Raw genomic sequence first — 26,935 nt, 5'->3', positions numbered from 1 at the left:
GTGCAGCGGGGAAACTGTTCACATGGGCTCCTGCTCTCTTTTTTTCCCCCATGATTTCTCTCCAAGAGCTCTCCTGGGGCAGAAGAGGCTTTGATATTAAATCATCTCTTCAGATCATGTTTTTTTCCCTGCCAAGGTGGCTGGCGAGGGATTTCGTCTCCTTTTGGTCACGCTGCTGAGGCTCCTGCATCGAATCTCTCCTGGCACCTTCCTCGCAGTGTAGCTGGGGACATTGCTCAGGTTTATGGATCCCTACCCAGATTTCTGGCAGTCATCTTCTCAGCTGTGAGATACAAAAGCCTGGAGTCCTGAGGCAGTCCCAAAACAGCAGATCTCTTCTGAGCAGCCTTCTGTGTCCCAGGGGGGACAGGTTGGTTTGGTCTGTTAAAAATAAGGTCATGCCAACTCTGTGGGGAGTGAAACATCTGGGTGTGCAAGCTCTCACATGGAACAGCTTGTATAAAATGTGCTTTTTAAGCTGCAGTGTCCTGTATTTCTCCTGTCCCCTGATCTAAAAACATCCTATGGGCTCAGCAGGATGCTTCCTTGTAAAAGAGGACTGAGTGTTTGAATAAGGCTTCACAGTTATGAGGAGGGAGGTGCTGCAGGTTTTGTGTGTTCAGCGTGGAAATCCCGTGATTCTGTTTTTTAAAAGTACCTAGAGATTTTTTTAGTGCGGGGACCATTTTCTCCTCCTTGATGTCCCTAGGAGCTGCAGTGGTTTTCTGCAGGGGCTCAGCCTGTCCGCTGGCTCTGCGGGGTTTCGGTGCTCTTTCTGCGAGGGGTATTGTGTGTGGCTGGCGTATCTGAGAGCTGGAGGAAGTAAAGTCTGTGCTTGCAAGTTGAAATACTTGAGAAGAAATAATTGACCATAATCTGACAGCAGATCTAGCTATGCAGAGGACAGCTCATCACCATGTTAACAGAAATGGGCTTTCTAACGGAAATGGAGCTGATGGATGTTTTCTAATTATTCCCTTGTGTTGCAAATGTTAGTGAGCCAGCTTGAAATCTCTGCCCAGAATTCAGAGCCTTAATTTGTTTGACCTTTCCACTGCTGCAGACACAAGGCTGTATGAATTGCAGTCATCTCCATTAATTTATCTATTGTTCTGGGGACGCAAATGAGCGTGTTCTTCTGCAAATACTGCATGGAAGATGACGTGATATAGCTTGGTGTTAGGCAATACTTTGCAGCGTGTTTGAGGGTGATGCTGAGCCATGCCTTACTGGAGGGTGCTCTTCCAGACCCTGGCTGGCTGGAGCTGCAGTTTTGTTTAAATATACCGCTGCTGGACAGGTTTCGCTCCCTTTCCATGTCTGTCTTAAAAATAACCAGATATTCTAGCAGACACACTTCTCATAGAAGTGCCTTGATTTTTGCCTTTGGACACATCCATTTTGACAAAGAATGGTACGTTTCAGATAATGTATCTCAAGGATGTATAATGCTCCAGTATCATCCTCATGGCTTGAGAATATTATTCCAACTAATCAGTCTAAAACCCCTTTGAAAATGCATGTGTGTTTTCTACTAGGTTATCGGGGAGACTTTTTAGGCTGGCTTGCTTTCATGTTTTAATGAACAAAAGGTATAGCTGCCAGGCATCTGCTAGTTCAGATGGATGTCCTGGTACCAAACGTGTGTGCATGTGTGTCGCTCTCGGTCTGTGAATCACCAGTGGGTGCAGCAGTAATTTTTGGTAACTAGGAGGCAGACGAAATTGCTGGTTATGATTTGAAGTCTTGCCCACAGCAGAGCAAGCAAAAGGGATGAATTAGAGACAGGAATAGTAGCATAGCCTTTTTTTCTTTCTGTGTGCAGGAAACCTCAAAGCATATAATAAACTATTGCCATTTTGATTACCAAAAAAAAAAAAACCCACCCCAAAAAACTGAATGCAAAGATAAAATAAGAAAACCTCAAGCTTAATGGTTTTGCCAGTAATAAAAAAACATCACAGAACAAAAGGCTGCAGAGTGTTTTTTTTATATCTTGTATTCAGTACGCTGGATTGAAAAGAAATTGGCAAAAGTATATTTTTAAAGTCCCCACCTCGCTTAGTTTCTTATTTTTGCCTGGGAGGAGCGCCTTCGTGGCTGTACAAGTCAGCAGCCAGCAAGAATAGTGGCAAGTATGGGAAAAGACATAATTAGGATAGCATTAATTGCTCTTATCAGAGGATTTATTTTACAACAACCTTTTAATTCAAGCTGCCCCACCGTAGTTCAGTGCACTCTCCAGCGATGTCTGTTTTAGTCCTGGAAGCCGTGCAGGGCCTGGCCAGGGACGCACTGAAATCTGCCGCTGCTTTTGGACTTCGGTGAACAAAGAGCCATTAAATTACATGAACGCAGAGCTCCTTCGGGCTGTTCTGCACCGGTGGGACTTGTTTGAATCCTTATAAATACATTGAACTGACGTTGGCACTTTAAGTAAAGCCTTTCATCTCCTTTCTATATAATGAGTATATCCTTGGCCACAGCCAGTAATCTGCTTCCTTCTCTCATCCCCTCCCTTCCACCCTGTTCTGAACCTGCTGCTTCTCATTTATTGAGGCTCATCTCACTGTCTGCCGAGCTTCCCCACATCGCAGTGCAGCTGAGGCATCATGCGCTGCTGGCAGGTCTTGCGAGAGGGGAAAAAAATTGTAGGGAAGGCTGTTTTTCTCTGGACACAAATCAGGCTGCATTTTAATGACAGTTTGCTGAGTTTTGGTGCATTGCACTGAGACAGATTCTCACTGAGTGTCTTCTGCTATCTGTTGGAAGAGCCCAAAGAATTATTTTTTCCTTATCCTCTTGCTTTGGGTGTGGGAACACAGCACCTTTCTAGCACTGCTGGGATGTGGTGGGGCATGGGGGGAAAAGCTAAAATCTTGAGTCAGCATTCCCTATCCGCTGCTCTTTGAAAATCAAACCAGGATTTTTTTGGTCTCCAGCACTGACAAAACTCAGAGGATACAGCTGTACTGCACAGCAAAGTGCCTTTCAGGGATATCTGGACCAGCTGCTGTGTTCCACCCAGGGTAATAGTCTAAGCAAAGCAAAATGCTACTTAATCCCAAGTCACTTTTTGTGCCCACAGCTTAACATGGAGTTCCTGCTCTCAAATACTTATCCTTTGGGGCTGAGGCTTGGATCGCTTCAAACCAGTGTCATTACCAAAGCAGCATAAAATGTGCAACTTGGACTTGCTGGTGTCTGGAGGAATATTGTGTCCTTGCAGGTTCATGGGAGTCGCCCGTCCACGTTGATGGGGAGACTGCGACTGCTTTCAGCTGATTCTTGGCAGTGTTTAACTAACTGGCTTTGCACAGTGTTTGACAATGGTTTTTCCACGAGGTGCGGCATACAGCAGTGCCCGGAGCTGGCTGCTGTCGTGCCGTTACTCGTTATGAAATTGGATGCTTGCGGTTGGCACCACCGCGCCGTGCTCCCTGCGGCGGGGAGGGAAGCAGAGCAATACTGCGGCTGATACAGATCCACCACACTGCAAGCCTTGGAGCCACAGCTCTAAGTCTGCTTTTTCTGTGCGGAGCATAAGCAATTGGAAAAGCAGGCGGTGCTTGCACTTCAGAGTCGTAGCTTGTAGAGCACTTAGTCATTTCCCCTCCTAGACTTTGCTCATTTGATCTTGCGTGCATCACAAGGTGTTAAGTTTCACCCAGGTATCTCTGCATTAACTGAAGAATTTCAGCCTAATCCAATTTTGAGAGAGAGAGACACAAGAGAGAGGTTAATTCCTGATCATCTCCCCAGACAGATGATTGGTTAGGTGAGAGGTACTTAAGTGGTCCCAAGGGAGAGGCATATCCCACGTTGCAGTAGGAGAGCACTCTGGGGGAAGGATTTGTTCTCCCATCTGTCCTGAGATAGGAATTATTCCTGACACCAGCTCTGGTGACCAACAATGACCTTCAGCATGGCTAACTAGCCAGGCCTCTTAGAATAAAGGACTGTATCTTACATCGGACTTGGTCTGGTGTAAGATGCTCAGCAGCTTTCCAGAGCAAAGCACCCGTGCCCCTCTGATCTCTTCCACCGATATCTTTTGCTACCACAAATACGTTTAACAACACCAAGTCTTCCCTGATCCTGGCGGACAACTGCTGAAGCTCTGAAATACCAGATCTAGTAATAAAGGTTTATTAACACAGGGCCGTGAGTGGTAGGAACAAGCTGAGCAAGATAAAGGCAATTGTGTAAAGTAATGAGCTATAGGGAGGATTTGCGGGTTCTGGTCCAGACAGCTGGGATGCTCTGTGCACAGAGGCTGTGCAACAGCTCCCAGAAACTTTATTTAAAGTATATTTAAAAAAAAAAAAAAGTTTTTAATCTAATTTTGAAGTCTGAATAGTTGGGCAGTAGCGTATTAGCGTATTATCTTGCCCACTTTCTCCATCTTGGTGAAGCTGTTCAAAAGTTTAGCCACTTTGACAGCGTGGTGCCCCTGTTTTCCGCTCTTGGATCTCATTACACCTCTAAATCAATAATGAAACCCTGTTTCCATATTGCCAGATAGTAACTACCCACACTTCGTGTTCAAATTGTGGCTTGGCCTTTGTGAATGCCTTTTCTTCTTAAGCCAATTCAATTAAAGAAAATGAAGCAAATCCCAGCAGTCTTGCTTGCAACCCTCTCTTTCCTATTCCTGTGCTTTTTAAGAACATCCCACGCCGTTACTCCTGCTTCATCATAAACCACCCTACAATGGGCAGTACATGTGGTGACAATTCTTTTGTGCGCCAGGCGCTGAAGTAATCTTGGTCTGTCAAAACGTGCCTTTTGAATTTGCTTTGCCCGAGAGAGGTAGGTGTCAACAGCTCCTATTTCAGTTTCTCGTTAGAGTTTTTGTATCGACTAGTTTGTCATCTGCCATCACGGTCCCTTGGGTAGCGGAAGCTAATTCTGCCCTCCAGGCCTGTTCTGAGGTAGAAAAACTGGCATGTTGCTACCGCTGATTCAACGAAACAGTGACACACAGCAGCGCTGCTCTGCTTTATGGTCCAAAGAGCATTTGAAATGGAATAAATCTTGCAATCCTGTTAAAACCATGCCAAAACACTTTTCAGACTGGGTAAATATTAATAGCAGGCTGACATGAGTTTCTTGCAGGCTATCATCTCTAGCTTTAGCCACCTTGGGCAGCAGGTTCTGCAAGGGGCTATCTGGTCAAAATCTGTGAGGCTCCTTCTCTTCTTAGGGGGAAAAGGAACTGATGGTCAGATCTCCAAGGTTATGTTTAATATGTTCCCTGTTTAAGCCACCGATCCAGGAGTGGAAAGTATGTTCCCAGATCTTTTAAAAGCGTCACTCTTACAGGATGAGGTTGCCAAGACTTTAATTATCACTCTGTAATTCCATCTGCAACCTTAATAAAAATGATGTCTTGAGGGGTGATCTGCTTTCGTCCTCCTTTGGCATACTGTGGGCTGATACACGAATGTTTGCATTTTTGGCATTCTTGATTTTTAGGTTTTTCTCTTAAAACGAGAAGAGAGACTGTATGAAAGTCAAAGGAAGTACAGTCAGTCGTCAATGCAGTCGGGGTAGAATTTGCACAGCTGCCAAAATGAGGTTCAGATATTTTACTGGGTGATACAAAATAAATGTTTAATTCATAGTGCATAACACTTTAAATAAATATCACTTGGCCACCCTCTAATGAGGATATGCTTGACCATTGACACCTCGTATTCTGGATGTAGTTTCTCTGACTAGTTTTTATGGCAGACTCTACATTTTTGGAAAAATAACATTCAAAATACAATTCATTCCATCTTGTCTAAAATGAGTCTTCAGTTTTGTAATATCACGTTTGAAACCCTACATTTAGATTGCTGCTTGAAGACAGCCTTCAGGATTAAAACTGGCTTTTATAGAGCAATAAACTGCAATGTCATATACTAGATGGTAGCAACATATAGCTACTGTGTACTTTTAACTAAAGACCTTGATGTTTCTCTTCCACTTTCCTTTCTTGAGAGATGTTTGCCTATTCCCTGCATCCCATGCCATGCTGGATCCACCAGCATGCAGGTTCCCTAGAGGTTTACCCTGTGCTTAAGGAGGGGAGCAGTTATTTAATTTCTGAGCCTGGCTGCACAAAGGAAACAGAAGTTTGTTTAGTGATTATTCTTTCCCTCAACAAACAGAGACTAATGCCTGTCTCCCTGCTTTTTGTCCGATAACTAGATCCGTTTCTTGGACTAACCAGCCAGAGAGTGAAGAGGAAGGGACAGTAGCTGTGGATAACGGAGCGGCTGCAGGAGGGCTCCTGCTGCTTCTTGTTGTAACAGGTCGAGGGCAAAGAGAGCAGAAGGAAAACATAACCGCAGCCATTGTAAATACGGATTTGCTAGGTAAACAGGGATTTGTGTAGTGCAAATCTCATCCACTGAAGTGTGTTATTTGTTGCAGGTGTAGGGAGTCCCTTCTGTTATATTCACAGTTGCTGTTTCTAATAGTGCTTTTTACCTTTTCTTGAGAGTTAAATATCTCTTAATTTTGGGCAACCTTAGTTGTTAAGACATTATCACATTAATACTGTGCCCTCTCTTTCTGGGAAGATAAGAACTTAGGTTTAAATGAGAGAAGATAAGGGGGGAGGCAGTTCTTGACCACTGGCAAGTGTGCTCTGTGGGACTGTGGGCTCCTGCAGGCCCTCCGACAGCTTTTCATATCGGCTCCCCCCGGTTTTATGTCTGCAGAGGGACCCACAGGATGCCGATAACTGTTTTGGCTATTTCAGTTTTGCTAAGGAGGGCTTGGCGAGTGATCACACACCTCTCCCAGCCATCTTCCCAGGCTGCATTTAAAAACGGGCTGTAGCTCTTCCACGTAGTTCATGGATAGAAAGCGTTGCGCGTTCTGCCGAGGAAACCTGCTCCAGAAGCTCGCTAGCACCACTCCCCCGTCTTCGGGCACGGTTGTTTCTGCTGCTTGTATCGATGCCAGGACTTAAACATCAGGGAAACCAGAATGTTTGCACTGTGAGCTAATCTACTCTTTAAAGATGTTAGATAATGTAATAAAATAGCTCAGTGGTGCATTGCAATTACCTTTCACATTTCGTCATGCTTCTAAAATTTTTGTCTTCTGAAACTAGGACTATATTTTTAGTATGGTGCAATCAAAAATGTCTGGCCAAGAACCTGATATAGTACCTAGGAAAATGGAAATATTCCTTTAAATGTCTTCCAGAGCTGTGGTTTTCTCTGAGTATTAAACTCCATTTGTTATGTCCTGATTACATACTTTGGTTTGGGTTATATACGGCTTGGATTTATAACTCTATATATATGGACAGTTTGATCTCTTCCTTGTTTTTTTAAATAGCAGAAAGCACAACCTAGACTCTTATTTTAGCATGATGTAAGCATAATTATTTAGTGGGCAAGAGAATAAAGATTACATTCTTTTGTTTGCCACTGAGGCTTACAAATTTTTTTTTTTTTCTTCTTCATGGTTATGACCGAAAGATTCATGCTATTAAAACCCTAACCATTATGTCAGGGTAATGGTCTCTGTAACTTGCAAGTGGAGAAACAAACCTAATATAAAGCTGGCTAACTCACCAGTGGAGTGGATTTGACATCATTCAGCAATGACATGAATTGGTGTGTCTCTTACAAACCTGCATCTGGGTGAGTTCCCATAGTTCACTCTTTCTGGTGTTCTGCAGCACTCCAGAATTATTAGCAGTAGTTCCAACTAGTCTCATAAACTATGACCCCTTACTGTCTTCTGCTCCTTGCAAGTCTTCAGTATCTCTCTTTTCCTGGAAGGAAATTTCCAGGCTGGCATTTATCACACAACTTCCTATCTAACATGGTATCTGTGCAGAACTGCTGCATGATCCCCTGCAGCTCATAAAGCTCCAACTGCCGCCTTGAGCAAGTCATCCGCTGTTGTTACTGCACGCTTTCTCATGGCTGTGAACCATCTGATGCCTGTCTATCTGCTCTTCTGTGGAACATAAAGCAAATCCAGAGCAGAGCAGACCAGCTCAGGTAAATGTCCTTCCAGGGCAGTTTCCACTCTCAGTTAGTACCGAGTGGGAGTTGTCTAAAGGATAAAGGTGAGAAGGGTGTTTTGGATAGGGTTGGTTTTTGATGTGTGCTTTTTGATGTTGTGGGGTTGTTTTACTTTCCCAATGTATTTTAGCCCTTTGATAAAATGGAGAAGCTGACATTTAATGAGTTGGGTGGTTTCTTTCCCATTCAAAGTGGACAGGAGAGCTGCACCACAGAAAAAAACCAACCTACGAGGAGCCCAGAAAGCTGGGCTTTCAGGGCCAGGAAGACTTGCTTTGACCTACTTGTTGACCCGTTGCAAATAGCACGCTACATCTGCTAAGATGACGCTGTTACTCTGCTAGTGGGTCACAAAACCTGGACGCTTAACCTTGCTGCCAAAGAGGACAGTGATTTGCGTAATGGGAAGGCAGCAGCAGGCAGGCACTGAGTGTGCCGAGTCTTCAGGTTCGGGCCACGTCACTTTGGTTCCAGCTGTAAAACGTTATTCTTAGGAATCTTCCAAGTGTGAAATCCCAGACCTCAAGAACAGGCAGTACTTTTGTTGAAAATCAACATAAAGCAATGAGCAATACAACATGTTGTGTAAATCACACGTGTCTGTCTCCTCACCCGTCCTAAGTAAGGCAAAGAAGTATCCTTTCTGAGTTGATGGATTTAGTGGAGTTTGTATGTGATTTCTTTTAATGTGCTTCAAATTAGTCATGGTGCTTTATTTCCTAGGCTTCATTGAGCTTGTGGTCTGACCATATTGTGATAGTCACTCCTAGCAGTTTACTGAATACTAGTTTTAATATCCGGATATAGATTTCTTCAATATCCTGCAATGCATTTTTCAGTGCTTTTCTGGATAATGCTAATACTAAACAGTCTGTGATGCACCAGGCCCCCGAGCTACATTTTAAGGTTAGCATAATGCTTTCCATCTTTCATCTTTGCACAACACAGACTGCTGTTATGTTTTGGGGTTTTTTTAGGACACAAAGTACCCGAAAGGAGCATCTTGCTTAAAAGGTACTATAAGATCACACAGTAGTGCTGCAAGCTTGCCTCTTCTGGTCTGCCATTGTGCCTTCTTCCTTCCACCCTCTCCCTCTCTCTTTGTGCATCCTTTGCTCCTCTCCTTTTTATCTGTGGGAAATACGGTAATGGTGCACTGTTTCCCTGGAGAGCAAAATGCCCAGGAGATCATCTCTGTATTTTCTGGCTTAAAGACTTGTAGAAACAAATGTCATACCAGAGGGGAAAATAAAAGTTCTCTTTTGACAATTTGCTGAATAAAAAGATGGCACACTGAATAGATCGGGCTCAATTTGTCACCTGTGTTCCTGTGGCACTACTGAATTAGCTGTTAAAATTTCTGTGAAGGTAGAAAACAACTGTTTTGCAAGTCAGGAGGTCAAGCTTCCCTCAGAGACAGAGGGCTGTTACTCACTGGTGTGTATTGAAGCAGTTCTGGACCAGGTGTAGATTTGCCTTCTCCAAACAGAAAAAAGCCTTTGAACGTATTATCATTGCCTTAAAAATAAAAAAGAAAACTATCCCCTTGGGCGTTTGACAGGAGGCCAGACCTCAGAGGACAGCTGGAGAAAGAGAGAGACAGGTTTCTAACATCTGTTTCGGGTGGGTGGATTGTATTTGACTTTGGCGTTCGCATCAAGGCAAAGCAAAGGCAGCAGAGGCAAGGCTTGATGAAAAGCATGGTCCAGCACCCTGCACGCTGACCCGCTGGGCCTTTGATTTAAAAAAAAAACCAAACAGCGATGGGCAAAACAGCCATGAAATGAGGGGTGAGAATCCTGGGGTGCATGCATAGCTCCTTCCGTGGGCTTTAGAGGAAAATACTGATAACGCTGGATTTGGCATGCCAAATCAGGTTGTTGCTATAGAGTATGCCCTTGACAGATGTCCTTCAGCGGCATGAGAGCCTTCCCCCCCACCCTGAGCTCTCTGGGTGCCTCTGGGCCCTGCCAGATGAGCTGCGTTGAACGGTACTGCTATTTTAAGATGCATATAGTGTGTCAGGGCCTACCTTGCTTTCTGGCACGAGGTGCTACCCCCAGGGCTGAGTCAGCAATGGGGAACAAGTCCCTCTGCCGCCGGCTGAACCTGTTTGCAAAAACCTGCTCTCAGTAGTGGTTTTCAAGCTGGCTGTTGGCTCCGAGTTGGGAGCGCACCTATTTGCTCACTGGGTTCACGTCAGAGCCCTTATTAGCTCCAGCTCAAAACCGCACTGAACTCGGGAACAACCTGCAGTTCAGATGATACAAGTATATCTCAGAAGAGTACCAAGGAAAATGCAGCAGAAAGTAGTCCTGTGTGTCCCTCTGAAAGCCCCATTGAAGGGCTCTGGCTCCCTCGTGGACGTGCCTTCGTGGGACAGCAGAAGAACACAGTCCCCATCCATGCACCCTGCCCTCCCGGGCCAGTGGCCCGCCTGCGTCTGAACCGCGGCGATTTATAACGCCCCGAGGAAACGAGTACCCGTTTCAATGCAGCTTTAAGCTGTCAGGCTGTAAATTGTCTTGGTTCAGGAGCTACTTCAAAGCAGCCCTGCCTTCCTGCAGCAAGGAGAAGGCTTTTTGGCAAACCCAGCGTAAGTCATTTGCTATTCACGAGTCAAATCCCTGAAATGTCCTCGATCAACAACTAAAAATGGGTCATAAGAAGACAAGGCATTGCTGTTTGGTGAACGAAGCTGCGAACTCCACCGGCCTTCTCCATCTGATGGCTAAAGCTGCCTCTGCTTTCTCAGCAATGGCTTTTCCTCCCTCCCTGCCCTTCTCCGTTGTGCTCGGCAGCGTCGAGCACCCACAAGGTTTCCCAAGGCAACGGGACTTTGACCCGGTGGTCAAACCCACCCAGAAGATCTCCATATTTCCCTGCTCCTCACATTGCTCCTGCCTCCCAGATGAGTGAAAAGTGTTGATGGGATAAGGAAAAGTCACTAATGAAAACTTTAAAATACCTGCAGGCTGACCAGTTTCCAAATCCAGAGGGGCTGCGGCCTTCAAGGGGGAGGGAAGAGAAAGAAAGCACTAGCTGGGTGCGAGCGGAGACTTGCAGGCTGCTGGCGGGATGGAGGCACCGAGCAGCGGTGGCTGCAGGTAATGGGCACAAGTTTTGGAGCCTGGTCCGCCCTCCCAAAACTGCACCTGGGGCAGCTTTGTTGCAACCAGCAGAATGAAGGGTCCTCCACGTCGGAAGCAGAGGAATGACGAAAACCCTAGGAAAGGACCAAAAAGCTCTTCATGTGTGCGTGGCTAATGTTCAAAAGGGAGTTCAGTGTGTTGTGTGAATAGCAAATCCCTCACCAAGCTTGGGAATATTTGAGGCAGTGTTTAATTTATTTTTTTCCTTTACATTTCTAATGGTGGCTAATGCATTTACATTCAGCGTAACTGGGTTTATCGGTATCCACATCTCCAGCTTTAATTTAGGGCATTACAAAAGCAGCAGTTGACTATTCTTTTTGTCAAAGCTAGATGATGGATGGTGTTACATCAGTGGAGCTTAAAACACACCCGCTCGGAGGTGAGCCCCTTGGTTTGACAGACTGTGTGTAATGCAAGAGGCACTTGGTTACAGAGTGCTGCAGAGTTACACTGCTTGTTACTTTTCCGAACTGTGCCAGACAGCAAACTTCCAGAAAACCTCAGACCATATACAGTTAGCCAGCAACACTATGTGAAATCTTTAACCATATTTGAACGAACGGGCTAACTTGGACACCGCGAGGAGGGAAATGCCAGTCTGCCTGACAGCTCGTTTTAATAATGAGAAAGTTGTTCCACTGACAGGAGGACAATAAAAGCTGTGGCTGCGTAGAAAGATGTTGCCTTTCTTCTAGTTCAGAGCATATGTGAAACTGCACAGGAATGGGCTGGTCCCAAACCTGTGCACATGCAGTTGTGCTTTCCCCTTCTTTCCCTGCTTTTCTCTTCTTTTACCACTTTTCTTTCCGGGGTGTTGAATCTGCACCCAACCTGCAAACCCTATCAAAATGAGGCTTCAGTTTGCATTAGTAAATCGCTACTTTCTCCTAAAACGTGCCTTATTTTAAATATATTATGCCTTGTGCTTCAGCGAAGCAAGTAATAAAAATAGGTGACCTTTTTAGTTAGAGCTATTAATGCACAGTTTATGGGGCTTTTGATGTACAGGGCATGAAAGTCAAATTCTGGAGAGATCATCAGCCCTCTGAATGGGCACACTTCCTCTGCTGATCCCCCCGTTGATCAAGGAGCTGTATCTTTTATAACCAAACTACTGTGTATTGCACGTACCTTGTCATCTTATGGTTTTGGCAGTGCCACGTCTACGCTGGAATGCGTACATATGTTTTCCAGCGATGAGACAAAGGGCAGATTTTGCTTTTAAACTCAGCACAGAATAGTGGGCAGGCTTTAAGTCCTGCGTGGTAATGATAAGAGCGCAAGAAAAGCACTTTTGCAATCATGGCATCTCACTGTGGAAATTCTGTCTGCAGCAGCGACGTTACCGCACGATGCTCTTTACCATCGCAGCCTTCTAAAGCTGCGTTATCCCAGGGCCAGGGCTCAGCTGTAGGATCCTCATGGGCTGACTGAAACATGTGGCTTCTCCACATAAAACAAGGGTTTGTGGCTTTATTTCCCTCCCCTCCTCTGAGCACTTATTAAACAATTCTTTTTGGCAAAAAAAAAATGTGCACGCGTTTAAAACGCACACTTCAGAACAATGCTGTGCAGCTTTAGTAAACCCTGGAAGCTGTCATCCTGCGCTGCTCCCTGTGTGAAACAAGCTGGTGATTGAGTCCAGGCCCTTGTAGACAGTCTTCAAACCAGCTGCAGAAATGGTGGCTCTGGCTGAAAAACCATATTGAAGATGAAGAACCGATCTGAGCTCACAGGCTGGTGAAGGAGGAGCAGTGAAACCATCTGCCTGTGTCACAAATGCTACGTCTGTACCGGGCACCGATTCTGCGGGAGTTTGTAAGGAACTCCATAGCTTGTTCTTACTTTCCACCAACAGGAATAAAAGGAGATGTTCTTTTAAATCCAGCTTAATTTAGGAGAAGCAGCCAGAGGATCACAGAGTGAGTTCCCGCTTTGTTGCAGAATGCCTTGGAGGGACGTCCTGCTGACACCGGTCCTGGGCAGGAAACCCAGCGCTGCCTCGTGCTGCCGGCTCCCCTCCCGTTCGGAGCAGGCCAGCCTTCAGCAGCGGCCAACAAAGGCAGGCAGCCTTGCTGTGGCAAGCGGAGGGAGATCATGGCCCTCTCTGGGAGGCTTTCTGCTTTTGGGGGGCTGATATATAGTTAATCGCAGGCCCTGGTGCCTTGTGCTCAGCCACAGTGGTGCTTCCTAAGCTTGCTGAGCTGGAGGGGTAGCGGGGACACTTGGGATGGCCAGTGGCCTTCAAACTGTGCTGAATTACTAACAGGGCTGGCTGTCAGATGGGGGGGAGCTTTTCATCTGAAAGAAGTCAGCTGAATCCCCATGGAGCTCCCCATCGCCTGCAAGCTCAGAGTTGCTGCATGTCCTTTTTGTTAAAGGGCTGTGGGTGTTAAATCATCTTAAGTACTGGGTGTCTTTAGCATGACCCTGGAAAAAGCAGTTAGTGGGCACCATGTTGGAGTGTTCATTAAACTCCAACCCAGAGGAGAGAAGTGACTGTGCCATCCGGTTAACACCACAGCGATTCAGCCGTCACCTTGTCCTTTGTGCTGTTGCAAACCGGGCAATACTGGTGAGACATGAGCAGAGCTGAGCATTGGTCCAGCATGTCCACGTGGATCCAGCGAGGCCAAGTGGATGGAATGAGCCCACTCTCAGAGTTTATTTAAATGCTGGCTTGCTCTGTGTTTCAGACATCCCCGCCAGCGTGAGGTGGTGTGCAGCTGCCACCTCCTAGGGACAGGTCGCCACCAATTTGGAAGGGGCTAAGGTTTCAAGAGTGTGTCCTGTACAACGTCCGTTTTTCCAGCTGCTCGCCTGGCAGAGGCACAACGCAGCAGCACCCATGAGAAAGGCTGTTGTGGCAGCTGGGAGGAGGGCTCGCTAGCAGAGAAATCAGAAATCTAACATATTCCCAGTTTTCTGTCAGTTTTCATTAGCCAATACTGATGCTGCTGGCAGAGAAGTGGTTTTACCATCAGTTGTTAGGAAAGCATAAAGCAGACAGATTTCTAAATGTAGTTATGAAAGATGCTCTGTCGCGTTGAGGCTGTTACTGGCACTGCAGGTTTGAAGGGCTGCAGCTTTGACACAGGCAGTTCAGCAGTTGGCCTTGTCTTGGGCATTTTATTCAGCGTTCCCAGCTCCCCTCTCACCCTTTTCCAAAAGATCTATTCCTGCCACGAGTCTTCGCAAGGGACCAGAAACAGCAAGCATGGCCTGTTGCCATAAAGAAGGGAGCTGTGACCCTCCTCATCTAAAATGGTGCTGCTTAAGGTGGAAGTGCCGAAAGTCCTGAAAATTAATCTGTTTTTTAAAATACACCCACACCTTTTTACACGTAGGGAAGAACTGCAGCAGTAGCTATTGTGAGGCCAAATCTTTGCTGAATTAAATTCACAGTAATCTCCTGTGAAGACTCCGAGAGATTAGATTGCACTGATGTGACTGCTTCAGTACTGTCCTTCAGCCCGGACCTGTTATCGTGACATTGTCTCCATGTAGGGCACCGTGTACCTACTCAGGGGTGGGGGGTCCTGAAACACCTTGCATCGAAAGGAGGCTGTGCTGGTGATGTGGGCAAGGCTGAAGGGGCTGGATCCTGCAGCTGAATCCACTGGGGCTGATCCTTCCCCCAGGGTTCTTGCAGAATCTGGTGTTGGCAGAGACCTGGAGACCTGGTCTGGTGTGTGCTACAAAATCACTGCGGTCTCCAGCCAGTCTGGCAGAGAGGCTACGCTGCTCCGGCTTTATTTCTGATGTTGGACTGATGTTTAGGTGATGCGTGGATGCCTAGCCTGCAGCTGAGGTTTCTCCAAGCAGAGGGTTTCTTCTCCACCCCCCTGTAAGGAGCAGCTTGTGGGGTGGCCTTGCCAAGTGTTTTAGGACCAAAAAGACTCATCATCCATCACGGCTCGCAACTCCTACAAAACCACTGGTTGTGGAAAGTAGCTCCTAAATAGGAATTTTTGAATTCCACGGACAAAAGTATTTCTAAATGATTACATTACTGCCTCTTGAAAACACATGGTGGAAAATCACGCAGCAGTCCAGAAGAGGTCTTCTCTTCTGTAGTCTCTGCTCAGAGGAGACTGTATCCCTCTAACTCTGTTTCCAGCATCCAAAAAAATATTTGCCAGGATGTCAGAAACTTTCTGCTCATCACCTCCAAGAAACTATCCTCCAAGGGTCGTGTGCTGCTCCTCTGAAAGCTTAACACTTTGCATGAGAAAGAGCAGATACAGACTTCCAAGGCTGCAGCTCTTTTTTTCATGGGCCTGTTGAAAGTCGTAATGAAAACCAAGTTTTTCTTGTACTCTGCCTGCACTGCAGAATCTAGAAGTGTGGAGTTGACAACAAGGAAAAGAAATCTTGAGACGCAGTGTATTCGGTGGGCAAGTAATTTGGCATCATCCCTGAGTCTGGCCTTTAAATGAACAAATCAGCAGCGAGTCACTGTATTCCTGGTTTTGTTTGGATCTGGGACAGAGGCAGTCCCACTCTGCTGGAGAGGAAGAGCTGAATCATTTGCCCCGTGGGTCAAAGCCTTGACTTGAGCAAGGGAGAGCCATGTGCAGAACAGCAGTTTGCACCAGGACTTGTAATTTGGAAATTATGCTAGAAACAAATTTTGAGCACACTTTCTCAAGCAATAGCAATGATAATTAGTCATTAGCACCTATGATGTTCTGCTTCTTTAATAGCCGTAGGATAGAACATTTGTTAATATTTAGTGGTGTTTTGTTTGTTTTTGTTTCTATTAAATCAGAACCTTTTGGAAACATAGCCCAAAATTGCATCCAGCTCTCCCGAGGTTTGCACAGTTAAATCTAAATATCCTAAAATGGCACATTCTGTTTTATCTGGTTACTCCTAAGGTACAAAATGTTTTCAGGTTATATTCTGGTTTATACTTTAAAAACATAAATCTGTGTCTCTAGAGAAGCAGTTCCAGGCTTTATGGAGTGCACGATGGCACCTGTGTAGTTTGTGTGTCAGATGGACCCAAGGGGAAGGATGTTTTGCTAAATGAGGAGGATCTCAGTTAGTTCCCAAGTGCTGTGGATTGCTCCCCCGTGTAGGTTTTGGGTAATGAGATTGTCAAGGTCAGAGGTGAAGTACACAATGCCAGTTTTGCAGACACATTCATTTTTGCAGGTTTTCTTCTTTCTGTTGCCAAGCTGGGAGTACTTTAAAGGCTACTTGGTTTGAGAAGCTGTAAATGAATAAGTAATTTTTAAGCTCTTCTACTTGCTTAAACAAGAAAGGATTGGGGGAAGGACAGTTGTTTAATTAAACAGCCACTTGGTACTGTTAACAAAAGAGTGAACTCCAGCAGTAACTCTCCTAATTCACAGATTCCTTGGGAATTCAATGGCCTTGAGTTTGCTTGTGCTTGAAACTTGCCTTAGATACTTGGCTTCCTTTCTCGAACACTTTGGAGTGGAGAGCAGTGCAGAAGGCACCGCAAGGCTCTTGAGTGAGACAGGTGCTGTTTCACTTAGTATCGTATAAGAAGAGGGTAGTTGTGTTGTACAAAATAAACTTCTCGCTTCAGAGCATGCCTGGAGTTATTGCACTCAGAGGTCGCAGTATATCACAGCTGGGTCTGCCTCTGCTTCTCTAGCAGTCTGCTATGGAAATTTTGAGTACAGGCTGTTCGGGATGTCCAGCTGATTTTCTTGCTCCTCTTCTAATTTATGAAACAAAGCAAATGCAAACCAGTGGTACATGATGAAATTTGTGTGAGAAGTAACTCGTCTGAGGGATCCACATCATTTAATCGTGCTCCAGAGCCACTTGTCAGCCGAGAGGGAAGTCTGATCTCCCAGCGCCGAGTGGTGTTTCCTGCATCCTTTCCTGTAGCGGCAACTGGGGAGGTCACAGGGATGAACGAGTGGCCAAGTTCACTGGAAATGAGTGTTTATCCATCACTTCCCCTTGTTTGTCTCCACCATAATAAGTCTGCCCAGGAGTGACTTCGGTCATGTCGGTGGTTAGCTGTGGGATTGCACATAGAGCATTGGGATTTAAAACAGAAAGATCATCGTTAATAAGAACCCTGACTACACAGAGTTGTATCCAGGGAGGTCACTACAGTCTCCCCCTCCACCATAGGCAAGTCAGCAGTAAATGAAGACCCACTGCTCCTTTCCATTGGGTCTACATGCAAAATATTTTATCAATTTAGCTATACTGGTGATTTAAAAAACAGAAAACTAGTGATCCGGTTTGGTTAGTCACTTCAAAGTGGCAAAGCTGGATTAGTGCAGCTACAGTTATTTCATTACATTTACTTGGGATGTGGGTTCAAAACATCTTTCATTTCACTTCAACCAACCGACAGGAACTGCCCCCTTGCACTTCTACGTCTGCATCTCTGGAAGGAGGAGCGAGGAGGAGATGGGGCGAGCATCCTGCATAGTTTTGGCAGCAGAGCTGCGGGGCAGGGTAAGGACTGTCCCGGCAGCCGCGTTACTCCCACAGGAGAACAGCTCTGCACCAGCTGCGGACAGGGACCTACGTGCTCATCTCCTCCCAAATGAGGTGCTCATGCGCTAGGTGACATTAACCGTCTTTCGAGCTTTTAATTAGTTTGGCTTTGTATTTAAAGCACATCTTGGGCATTTCGAAGCCTGCCATACAACATGTCTTGTCCATGATTGCTTTTCATGAGACTTGTGGGACGGCGTTTTCTGGGCTGTGGCAGTACAATCTAGAGCTGTGAGAGAAAGCCCTCGGGGGCTAATCCGTGGCTGCGGGCCAGTTTCTGCATAAACTGGTCTTATTTTTAAAGTCCATTTTCTCCAGTACACTTTTTTTGGCCTGCAAAAGACTTCTTCATTTAAAACGAAGAACATAACACTCTCTCCTTTCAGTTGGTCTTTTGGACACGAGCCAGTAGTGCCCACAACAGCTGTACCACAGGTTAAACATTCAGTCTCTAATGGTTTGGGGAACATTAGGGTTTTTAAGGCTTCAACAAGTCTAGAGTAAATAGTGGTCAATAAAGAGTAGCTCTTCTTTGTATCCCTATGCTCTCAGTGCTCTGCACTAGAATAAAGCATGCTTAGAATATAATCATTGCAAAATTAATATCCATGAAAGGTTCTTTTTTTGAACAGAATCATAGAGAAACCTGTTTCGCTCAAAGAAGCATTTGCAAGAGTTCAGCTCGCAAGAATCTGGTAACAGGCATGGGGAAGTTTGCACGTAATGTCTGTTAGACGTGCTTGTGTTGCTCCCCGTGTCTCTGTTTAATGGCTGCTACGTGGGAGGAACAAGTAAATCACAGAGAGAAATTACAAATAAATTTCTCTGTTGTCTTCTCCCACCCACTAATCTCTATTAATGATGCACACAAGAGGTAATTATGATTTTTTGTCTTACAGCTTTCCAGTATTGTGTGGAGTCGAAAGCCCGCATGTGCTTATAGGTAATATTTAGCATAGTGTTTTGGACCCAAATGAGGTAGAAACTACGTTAGCAGTGATGGGTGATAGCCGGACATTGCCCTTGTTAGTGATCAAACCCAATGCCGAGGACTAGCTCTGCCTTAATGATTTAAATGGATTAACGTTGGTGGAGCTGTCAAACTGTATGGAGGGAAGTGCTCATTTCTTTCAAGTTTTCTAGATGTGGCTGAGAAAACGCAATCCATGGGCTCTTTATCATGAAGGAAAGCCCGTGGGCATCGCAGCGCTTCTGCAGCATTGGGTCAGTGTCTGCAGGCGCCTCGGCCCAGGAAGGGTTAAATTGCTCCGTTGGCTGCTGGCCACTTGGACTTCATTTACAGCACTTCATGCCACTGTGCAAAAATAGTTTGTAAGTCATTATACTCTCTGAATTGATTAACCCCTTCCGATACCCTTCAGTCTGTTTCCTACCGGTGTGGGGTGTACCTCGGTTCCTAGACGGGGGATCGGGGCTGCGGGACGCAGGCACGTCCCGTGCCTGTTGCTGCTTACTGAATAAGGAGACGAGAGGGATGCTGGAGTAGGAGAGGGGGAGACTTCATAGGAAAAACAATGAAAGTGCCAGTCTTGCAAGGCATTCTTCTGAAAAATAGGATTATATAAAAGCCTGGCTACCGTGGTGCTTCTCATTAGTTGCACTGCGGGGTTGGCCGGAGCGCAGGGTTTGTTACAGTTGTCACCTTTTTGGCTGGAGCAAGGTGGCTCTTAATAGATGTTTCAGTTGTGAATTGCTTTGTGTTGAAGCACCAGTAAAGACTTGCTGAGACATGTTTCATTTTCAGTTCAGTTTTCAAAGTTAGCTGGTTTTTGGAAGAGGCAAGAAGTAGTATTAAAAGTTCAGAAGTTAACCAGCCTAGCTAAGAGCTTACTCCTGCATGGCAAGCCAGAGCTTTAAAATATGCTTCTTAATTTTATTTAGAGCCATTTGCTAGGGGTTCATATCTTGACTTCCATTGGGAAGTTTCATAACATTTTCCTACCCATCGGTATTCTATTAAAACTTCGTTGTGTAATCTAAAAGCCTTTCTGCTTCTCATGATTTCCTCTCGTAGCTAATTCAGAATGCCCTAGATGGCAGTTTTGGAATAAATGCATTCAGGCTGCATGGTCTTCATTTTGTTTTCTTACAAACTCAAAACAAGATTTGAAATTAAGTCCTATTGTCAATTTTCCTTTAAATAATAGTTGCCTAATGACATGATTTAAGAATTTTTATCTAATGTCACAATACTCTTGCGAAAGCCTGTGCCTATAGTATTGTAGTTAAAATGTCAGTGAAATCTCCAGCCTGTTACCATATGCATTGAATACTTCTAGTTCTATATATATTTATATGTTGTGTTAGAGAGGATAGATCAGTGGAGTCAGTAAAAATATATATGTGGGTCCTGCAGTGTTGGACTGGTCTTGTTCTTGCTGTGTGAGCTCTCCCTTGTAATAAATTGTGCTTACAGGACTGACGGTAAGTGGGTGTGATTTGAGGTCTCCTAGAGCCCTTAACAGAAGCAGCAAGGTTCAAAGTGGACAAAAAATAAAGTGTTATTAGTAGAGGAAACAATATAGGGATACAAATGAAGAACAGTCTTTTGGTGAGTGGAAAAACATGCTTCTCAGGAAAGCATGAGGTTCATTCAATTTGGATAACCCTCTGCTGAACACAGGGTTAGACCAGCTAACCTCTGCTCATAGCACTCTTTTAAATCTTGCATGGCTTCTGAAGGGATATACGTCTTGACAGGCAGCTCATCTGTGGTTTGCCAAGAAGCCATCGCCAAGATGTTCTCCTTTGGCTGCGTTGCTGCATGGGATCTATCTACTAAGAGCAGCCTCTGGCCTGAACTGCTCACAGACAGCACGAAAGCGGCAGGAATCACTTGGGGGAGAGCGGGCAAGAAGGTGAACTTGAGCAGGAAAGGAGAAGGGGTGGTGGATTGATGATGACCCATGAAAAAAATGTCCTTTCTTTCTCAGTCTGGCTGAAATTCCTCCCTCCCTCCTTTGAAATGAGTTACATTTGTTCAGATCAAAATCCATGCGAGCCGCTTCAAGTAGACACAGCTTGCTCCTGTGCTGTCCACAGTGATATGCTCAATTCCAGGTTTCAGTATGCGCACATCTGGTTTGTTAAGATAGCGGCAATTAAATCCAGGTTTAAGTTTATCCCTTAGATTCAATGTCTGTCCACAATAATGGGAAAAATGCAACTGAAGGCCTAATAAAACAGGACTTCTGCTGGGTCTGAACAGCCGGTAGAAGCATCACTTGCGCTGTCTGTTAAAGGGAGGCTTTCTGTGCCTGTGATTTTCCTTTTAGTGCTCCCTTTAATTCCCATCGTATTTGAGTCATTCCCTCTTCTGTTCGTCTTTTGGATTTTAGCTCTTTGCTAATCTTTATAGCCTTTTTACATGTGCTTTATTGACTGTATTAACTATAGCAAATTCTGCTGCCAATAAGGTAGATTGGATCCTATATCGAATGAAGCTGTCGCGTCAGCTCCCCTGGCAAGTTGATGACATTTGTGTTGCGACATAGAATCAGCCTGTGATCTTTTTAAATGTCCATTGTCTAGGCTGGTATATAACTGGGGGTATAAAAGTGAGGGTTTTTTTTCTCTTGGGTTTTTTTTTCCCACATTATCATCCTGGTTTCCACATGCCTTTCATTATATCAGCTACTGCCTGACCTACTGAAAACTGTAAAGCTGGTTTGCCTGCTTTCCTTGAGTTGTGGCTTTCCATAAGGCTTCTGAATCTAATCTTAGCTCGCTATCTTCTTGTTTTGAAATAGCGATTTCCACTTTAAGGATGCTTTTATTCTAGCATACATATGCATCCTGTATTACCTGCCTTCTGGAACTGCTGCTAGGAATCTCAGGTGCATTTTACTTTCTACTGACATTTTAAAATGACAGGGGAACTGTAGCTTTGCATTGCAGCACTTGAGATAATATATTTAGCATCTTGACTAAAACATTCAGCAAGTTGGATTGTTAGTGCCTGAACAGCATTTGGGTGTAACGGAAAAGGTGTTGTCATACTTGCTTACTATGTATATGGCATCCTTTTTTATTGTTCTTTATTATTATTAGTCTCAAAGCCCATGGGAGGCAGAAGAATAGTAAGAGTTTTGTAGTGAACGCTTCATGGTTCTTTTTTTCCTGGTGATGCTATATTGTTGTGAAAAAATGAGCGTACAATCTACTTACTGCTCAGTTGTTTTGCCCACGGCGATACCTCTAGAATGGGCCGTAGTAATCCCAAATCCATGGTAGATGTTTCTTTTACCAGTTTACAATGAATAATCCTCTTAATTTCCTTAAATAGCAGCTGGTATTGCTACAACCTGTGCCTAAAACCAAGAACAGCTTATTCAGAAAGCCTTCTGGCCCTGCGAGCAAGGAGGAATTTTCTCCCAGCGGGGGCTGCGTGGTCTAACTTTCACAAGGACAGCACTGCCGAGACACTGACTTCTCCTTTCTCTCTTCTAGATGCAGCAGCTGTTTTATGAAAATTATGAGCAGAACAAAAAAGGCTATATCCGAGACCTGAGGAACAGCAAAATACACAGAGCTATAACGCTGCACCCCAATAAGAACCCCCCGTACCAGTACAGACTTCACAGCTACATGTTGAGCCGCAAGATAGCAGAGCTACGCCACCGGACTATACAGCTGCACCGGGAAATTGTCCTGATGAGCAAATACAGCAATACAGAAATCCACAAAGATGACCTGCAGCTAGGGATGCCACCCTCCTTCATGCGGTTCCAGCCCCGCCACCGGGAAGAAATCTTGGAGTGGGAGTTTCTTACGGGAAAGTATTTGTACTCGGGTGCCGACGGGCAGCCCCCTAGGAGAGGAATGGACTCTTCTCAGCGTGAAGCGTTGGATGACATTGTTATGCAGGTCATGGAAATGATCAACGCCAACGCTAAGACCCGGGGGAGGATCATAGATTTCAAGGAAATACAGTATGGCTATCGCAGAGTAAATCCGATGTACGGAGCAGAGTACGTTCTTGACTTGTTGCTTCTGTACAAAAAGCATAAGGGGAAGAAGATGACCGTCCCCGTCAGGAGGCACGCGTACTTGCAGCAGACGTTCAGCAAGATCCAGTTTATGGAGCACAAAGAGATGGATGCCAAAGAGCTGGCCAGCAAAATCAACCAGGATTCTGGATCCCTGTCTTTCCTCTCCAACTCGCTGAAGATGTTTGTTCCCTTCCAGCTCAGCCGATCAAAAGTAGAGAGGAAGGAGCACAAAGACAAGAAGATCAACATCCTGATTCCTCTCTCTGGACGTTTTGACATGTTCGCAAGGTTCATGGGGAATTTTGAAAAGACGTGTCTCATTCCAAACCAGAACGTCAAGCTGGTTGTCCTGCTTTTCAATTCCAACTCCAACCCTGACAAAGCGAAGCAGATCGAGCTGATGAGAGATTACCGCTCCAAATACCCCAAGGCTGACATGCAGGTTTTACCGGTGTCGGGGGAGTTCTCGAGAGCACTGGCTCTGGAAGTCGGATCTTCTCAGTTCCAGAACGAATCTTTACTTTTCTTCTGTGACGTTGACTTAGTGTTCACCACAGAATTCCTCCAGCGGTGTAGAGCCAATACAGTTTTGGGTCAACAAGTATACTTTCCCATCATATTTAGCCAGTATGATCCAAAGATTGTTTATAGTGGAAAAGTTCCTAGTGACAATCATTTTGCCTTCACCCAGAAAACAGGTTTCTGGAGGAACTATGGCTTTGGTATTACCTGTATTTACAAAGGTGATCTTCTTCGAGCAGGTGGCTTTGATGTCTCCATCCAAGGTTGGGGCCTTGAAGACGTAGACCTATTTAACAAAGTCATTCAAGCTGGCTTAAAAACTTTCCGAAGCCAAGAAATTGGAGTAGTCCATGTGCATCACCCTGTTTTTTGTGACCCTAATCTTGATCCAAAACAGTATAAAATGTGCTTGGGGTCCAAAGCTTCAACTTATGGGTCCACACAACAGCTGGCTGAAATATGGTTTGAAAAAAATGACCCAAATTTTGGGAAAAGCAGCAATACTAATGGCTCAGTGAGGACAGCCTAATGTCCAGCTATGCTGGAAAAGACTTTTTTTTTAATTATCTAATTTATTTTTGGGAAAATGTTTTTTGATAATTCACTTTTAAAAGACCACACAGGATATATTTTAGAAATCATCATTGTTTTCTTACAAAGCACTCGTTTTGAGAAGAACAAGGCCGTTGGTTTTTTTGTTGTTGTGTTTTTGGTTTTGAACAAAACTGTGATCAATATTTGCCTTCAAACAAAACAATTGTTTAAGAGTTATCTGACCGATCAGCGGAAATCTGACTTGAATTAGAATTTCCTTATGAACAAAAGATTGTTTCCTACCTTTTCCGTTGCTGTCTTCATTGCTGGGATTCTGTAAATTGGGACCTGAGCGTGCAAGCCAAGTGACAAAACGGTGTATCTAAATGTTTTGTTGTGACTGCTACCGTGCAAAGATTCTGCTTCTTTTGTTAAGGATAGCCATTATTTTTTAAATTGCATTAGAACAAAACAAATCAGTGTGGCGACGATAAGGGTATTAATCGCAGGAGGTTTTTTTTCCAGATGGCTGATTATTTCAGTTTAAAAATACACTTCCACTTATTATGGCCAGGCGACTTCAAGGGAGGGAAGAAAGTAAGCACAACCTGCTGTCCGATTAGTCCTTGTAGAAATTTTTGTCTTTTATATGTGGTCCATATATGGACGTAATGTTTTAAGAATCCGTGGTGGGTTCTGTGTATTATCCTCAACCGCTGTCCTGTCCGGAGCTGAGACGATGTGATCAAGAAATGCCGAAGCGTAATGAGGGAGGGGAAGAGGATGGGAAATGCGAACCTCTTGCAGCAAAGAGACAGTACACAACGAACAATTAGAGATCCCTAACGAGAACTTGGAAAAATCTTCTGTACCGAGTGTACTGCACCTGATTGCATTGATTTTGTTCAGTCGGTTACGTGATGTTAATGGGAACAATTACTACATTTGATTACTAGTTTTGTTTTGGGATTATTTTTTTCTGTATCTGATAGACCGTTAATTTATTTAATATCCATTGTCTTAGGTTCTTGACCTTTCCTTGAATATCTGTTAGTCATTTTAATATTATATATATATATATGTGTGTGTAAATATATATATATATATTAGGAATGTATTGCATCTTCTCACTGATAAGGTAGTGTACATCATACTTGCAGTAAATGATCTCCAAAGATTACTTTCTAAAATATTTTTTTCATGGATCTTTTTTTCCCAAATTTCTTTAACATTTTTGGAATGACTTCAGTAAGCTTAGGAATTTTTTTGGTATTCTAAGAGGAACTGGGGATGGGGAGGCCGAATACAAGGAAAGTGTGATCCCTATGAATTAACACCTAGCAAGGTAAGAGAAAATACACTAAATAAAGTGCCTTAAAGCCAGAAAGGGAACCCTTTACAGTGAGACTTAGACAGTGAATGGACATTGTCATTGAAGCAGATGATCTATTGGGACCTACCTACCTGTAAATATCTTGCTCAGCAGCAACAAAAAAATAAAAACCAGCGAACAATATATTTTTCTATCGTATCCTCCAGCACCATTTCGTCTCATTGCTCTCAGTTCCACTTTGCCTACTCTTTGGGAAGTGGAGACTAGCGAAGGAACGGAGAAAAACCGATGCTGAGGTTGTTTCCATGTTTGAAGGGATCTTATGGAGTAATTGCTATTCCAGTAGAAGAAATAACCATTGTTTACACGTGTATGGAATATGAACTGCAACTAGTGTAGAGTCGATGTCTTATAATGTTCATCGTTTTTTGGTGACAGTCCCAAGGATGTAGGTACTTGGATGGATTCAGTGCATGGAAAATCTTTTTTTTTTTTTTTTTTTTAAGACTTGCTTCTAAGATGCAATAAAGATTTTTTATTTGCAATCGGAGCTCCTCATGTCGTCTGCCTCAGTCCGTATCTTTTCGTACAGCGTAGGCACAGCCACAAAGGTAAAGCAGTTTTGGGAAGTAAGTCCAGGTAAAAGGATCTCCCTCTTACAAAGCGTGTTGACCTCCGTGTTGTGTTTCGGCCCAGAATAAACTTAATGCCACATACCTTGGCTCTGGGTAAAGGGAAGACAAATCCGTTCGTCAGACTCTGGTGTAGGCTGCCGTTGCTGCCTGTGCCCGCGCTGATGAGCTGTGCCATTCCCTGGGGCAGCTGGTTGTCACTAACGGAGGTTTTTGACTTTTTCCTCATGAAAAGATTAAAAGTGCTTTTGCTGTCTGAAAACATCCATAACTATACATTTAAAATGCATACGATGACAAGGCTGAACAATTTTGTAAGGTTTTGTGTATTCAAAACACGGTAAAAATAGTTATTAAGTGTGTCGAGCACTTATTTTTAATAGCTCTGCCAGTTTAATCACAGTTGTTCAATATTGGTGTGAGGCTTTTTTATGTAAAAATTAAGTCATTAAGTCCCAAAGCAAGAATCTTTGGGATTACAGAAGTGTTTCTTCACACAAGGGAAAGGAAAAAAAACCCAACTAGTATTTGTGGCTGCAGAAAAGAGCTTGAAGAATATGAACCCTAAAGAACTGTACCAAAAGACAGGGAGAAAAAAGCCCTGTACTTACACTGTATTTATTAACATTTATGATTATGTAGGACTTTTTTTTAGCCCATAACAGCCGGTAAAAGCAGAATGCGTGTAAATGGAAAAAGCCGTTTAATGAAAAGCACCCATCTGGTATTGGGGTTTTTTTGCTCGGTTGCCGCAGTTCTGATTCAGTTGCCAAATCTGTCCAAGCAGCATTAAAAGCGAGTTGTACACCAAGCTTGCAGGCAGCTCTTGAGGCCCCACATCTTAATTGACCACATATTTTATGGACTCGCAGCTTAAAAGTAATCCATTTTGAAGTTAAATTTCGAATTATAACCATCTATGATAAAGTCTAAGCTTATAAAACCCGTTTCATACTAAAAGAAGCGGTATTTGCTGCCCAAGTTGTAAGGAGCTTGACCAGGTGGAAGTCATCGGCTGGCAAGTGCTAACCCAGCCTCTGACAAAAATCCCTTCTGGGGCTGGAACGTTTCATTCGCAGTTTACTCTGGTTGTTTGGTTCGGGGAGAAGTTTACTTCATGCTGAGAAGCCAGCTGGTGTTGGAAAACCCAGGAGGGTTTGCCTCTAGTCCATTAAAAAAAACAAGGTTTGAGAAAACGAGATGGTGTCATCCT

The 26,935-nt window shown here is 44.3% G+C and overlaps 1 protein-coding gene across 2 annotated transcripts in view; it reads left to right on the top strand.

The window, feature by feature from the left end:
- The window catches only part of CHSY1 (chondroitin sulfate synthase 1), a 78,260-nt gene extending 52,620 nt beyond the window's left edge, over positions 1-25,640 (top strand). For both annotated transcript variants that reach the window (XM_075506327.1, XM_075506328.1), the window contains exon 3: positions 22,160-25,640. In XM_075506327.1, the coding sequence (XP_075362442.1) occupies positions 22,160-23,752 (1,593 nt within the window). In that variant the 3' untranslated portion in view covers positions 23,753-25,640. The remainder of the gene's footprint in view (positions 1-22,159) is intronic.
- The last annotated feature ends 1,295 nt before the right edge of the window (positions 25,641-26,935 follow it).

Source organism: Mycteria americana, chromosome 6 (genome assembly GCF_035582795.1).
Source record: "Mycteria americana isolate JAX WOST 10 ecotype Jacksonville Zoo and Gardens chromosome 6, USCA_MyAme_1.0, whole genome shotgun sequence".
In the NCBI taxonomy this organism is placed as follows: Eukaryota; Metazoa; Chordata; class Aves; order Ciconiiformes; family Ciconiidae; genus Mycteria; species Mycteria americana.
Note: the sequence above shows the minus strand (reverse complement) of the source record. Positions and strands in the feature narration are given on the sequence as shown.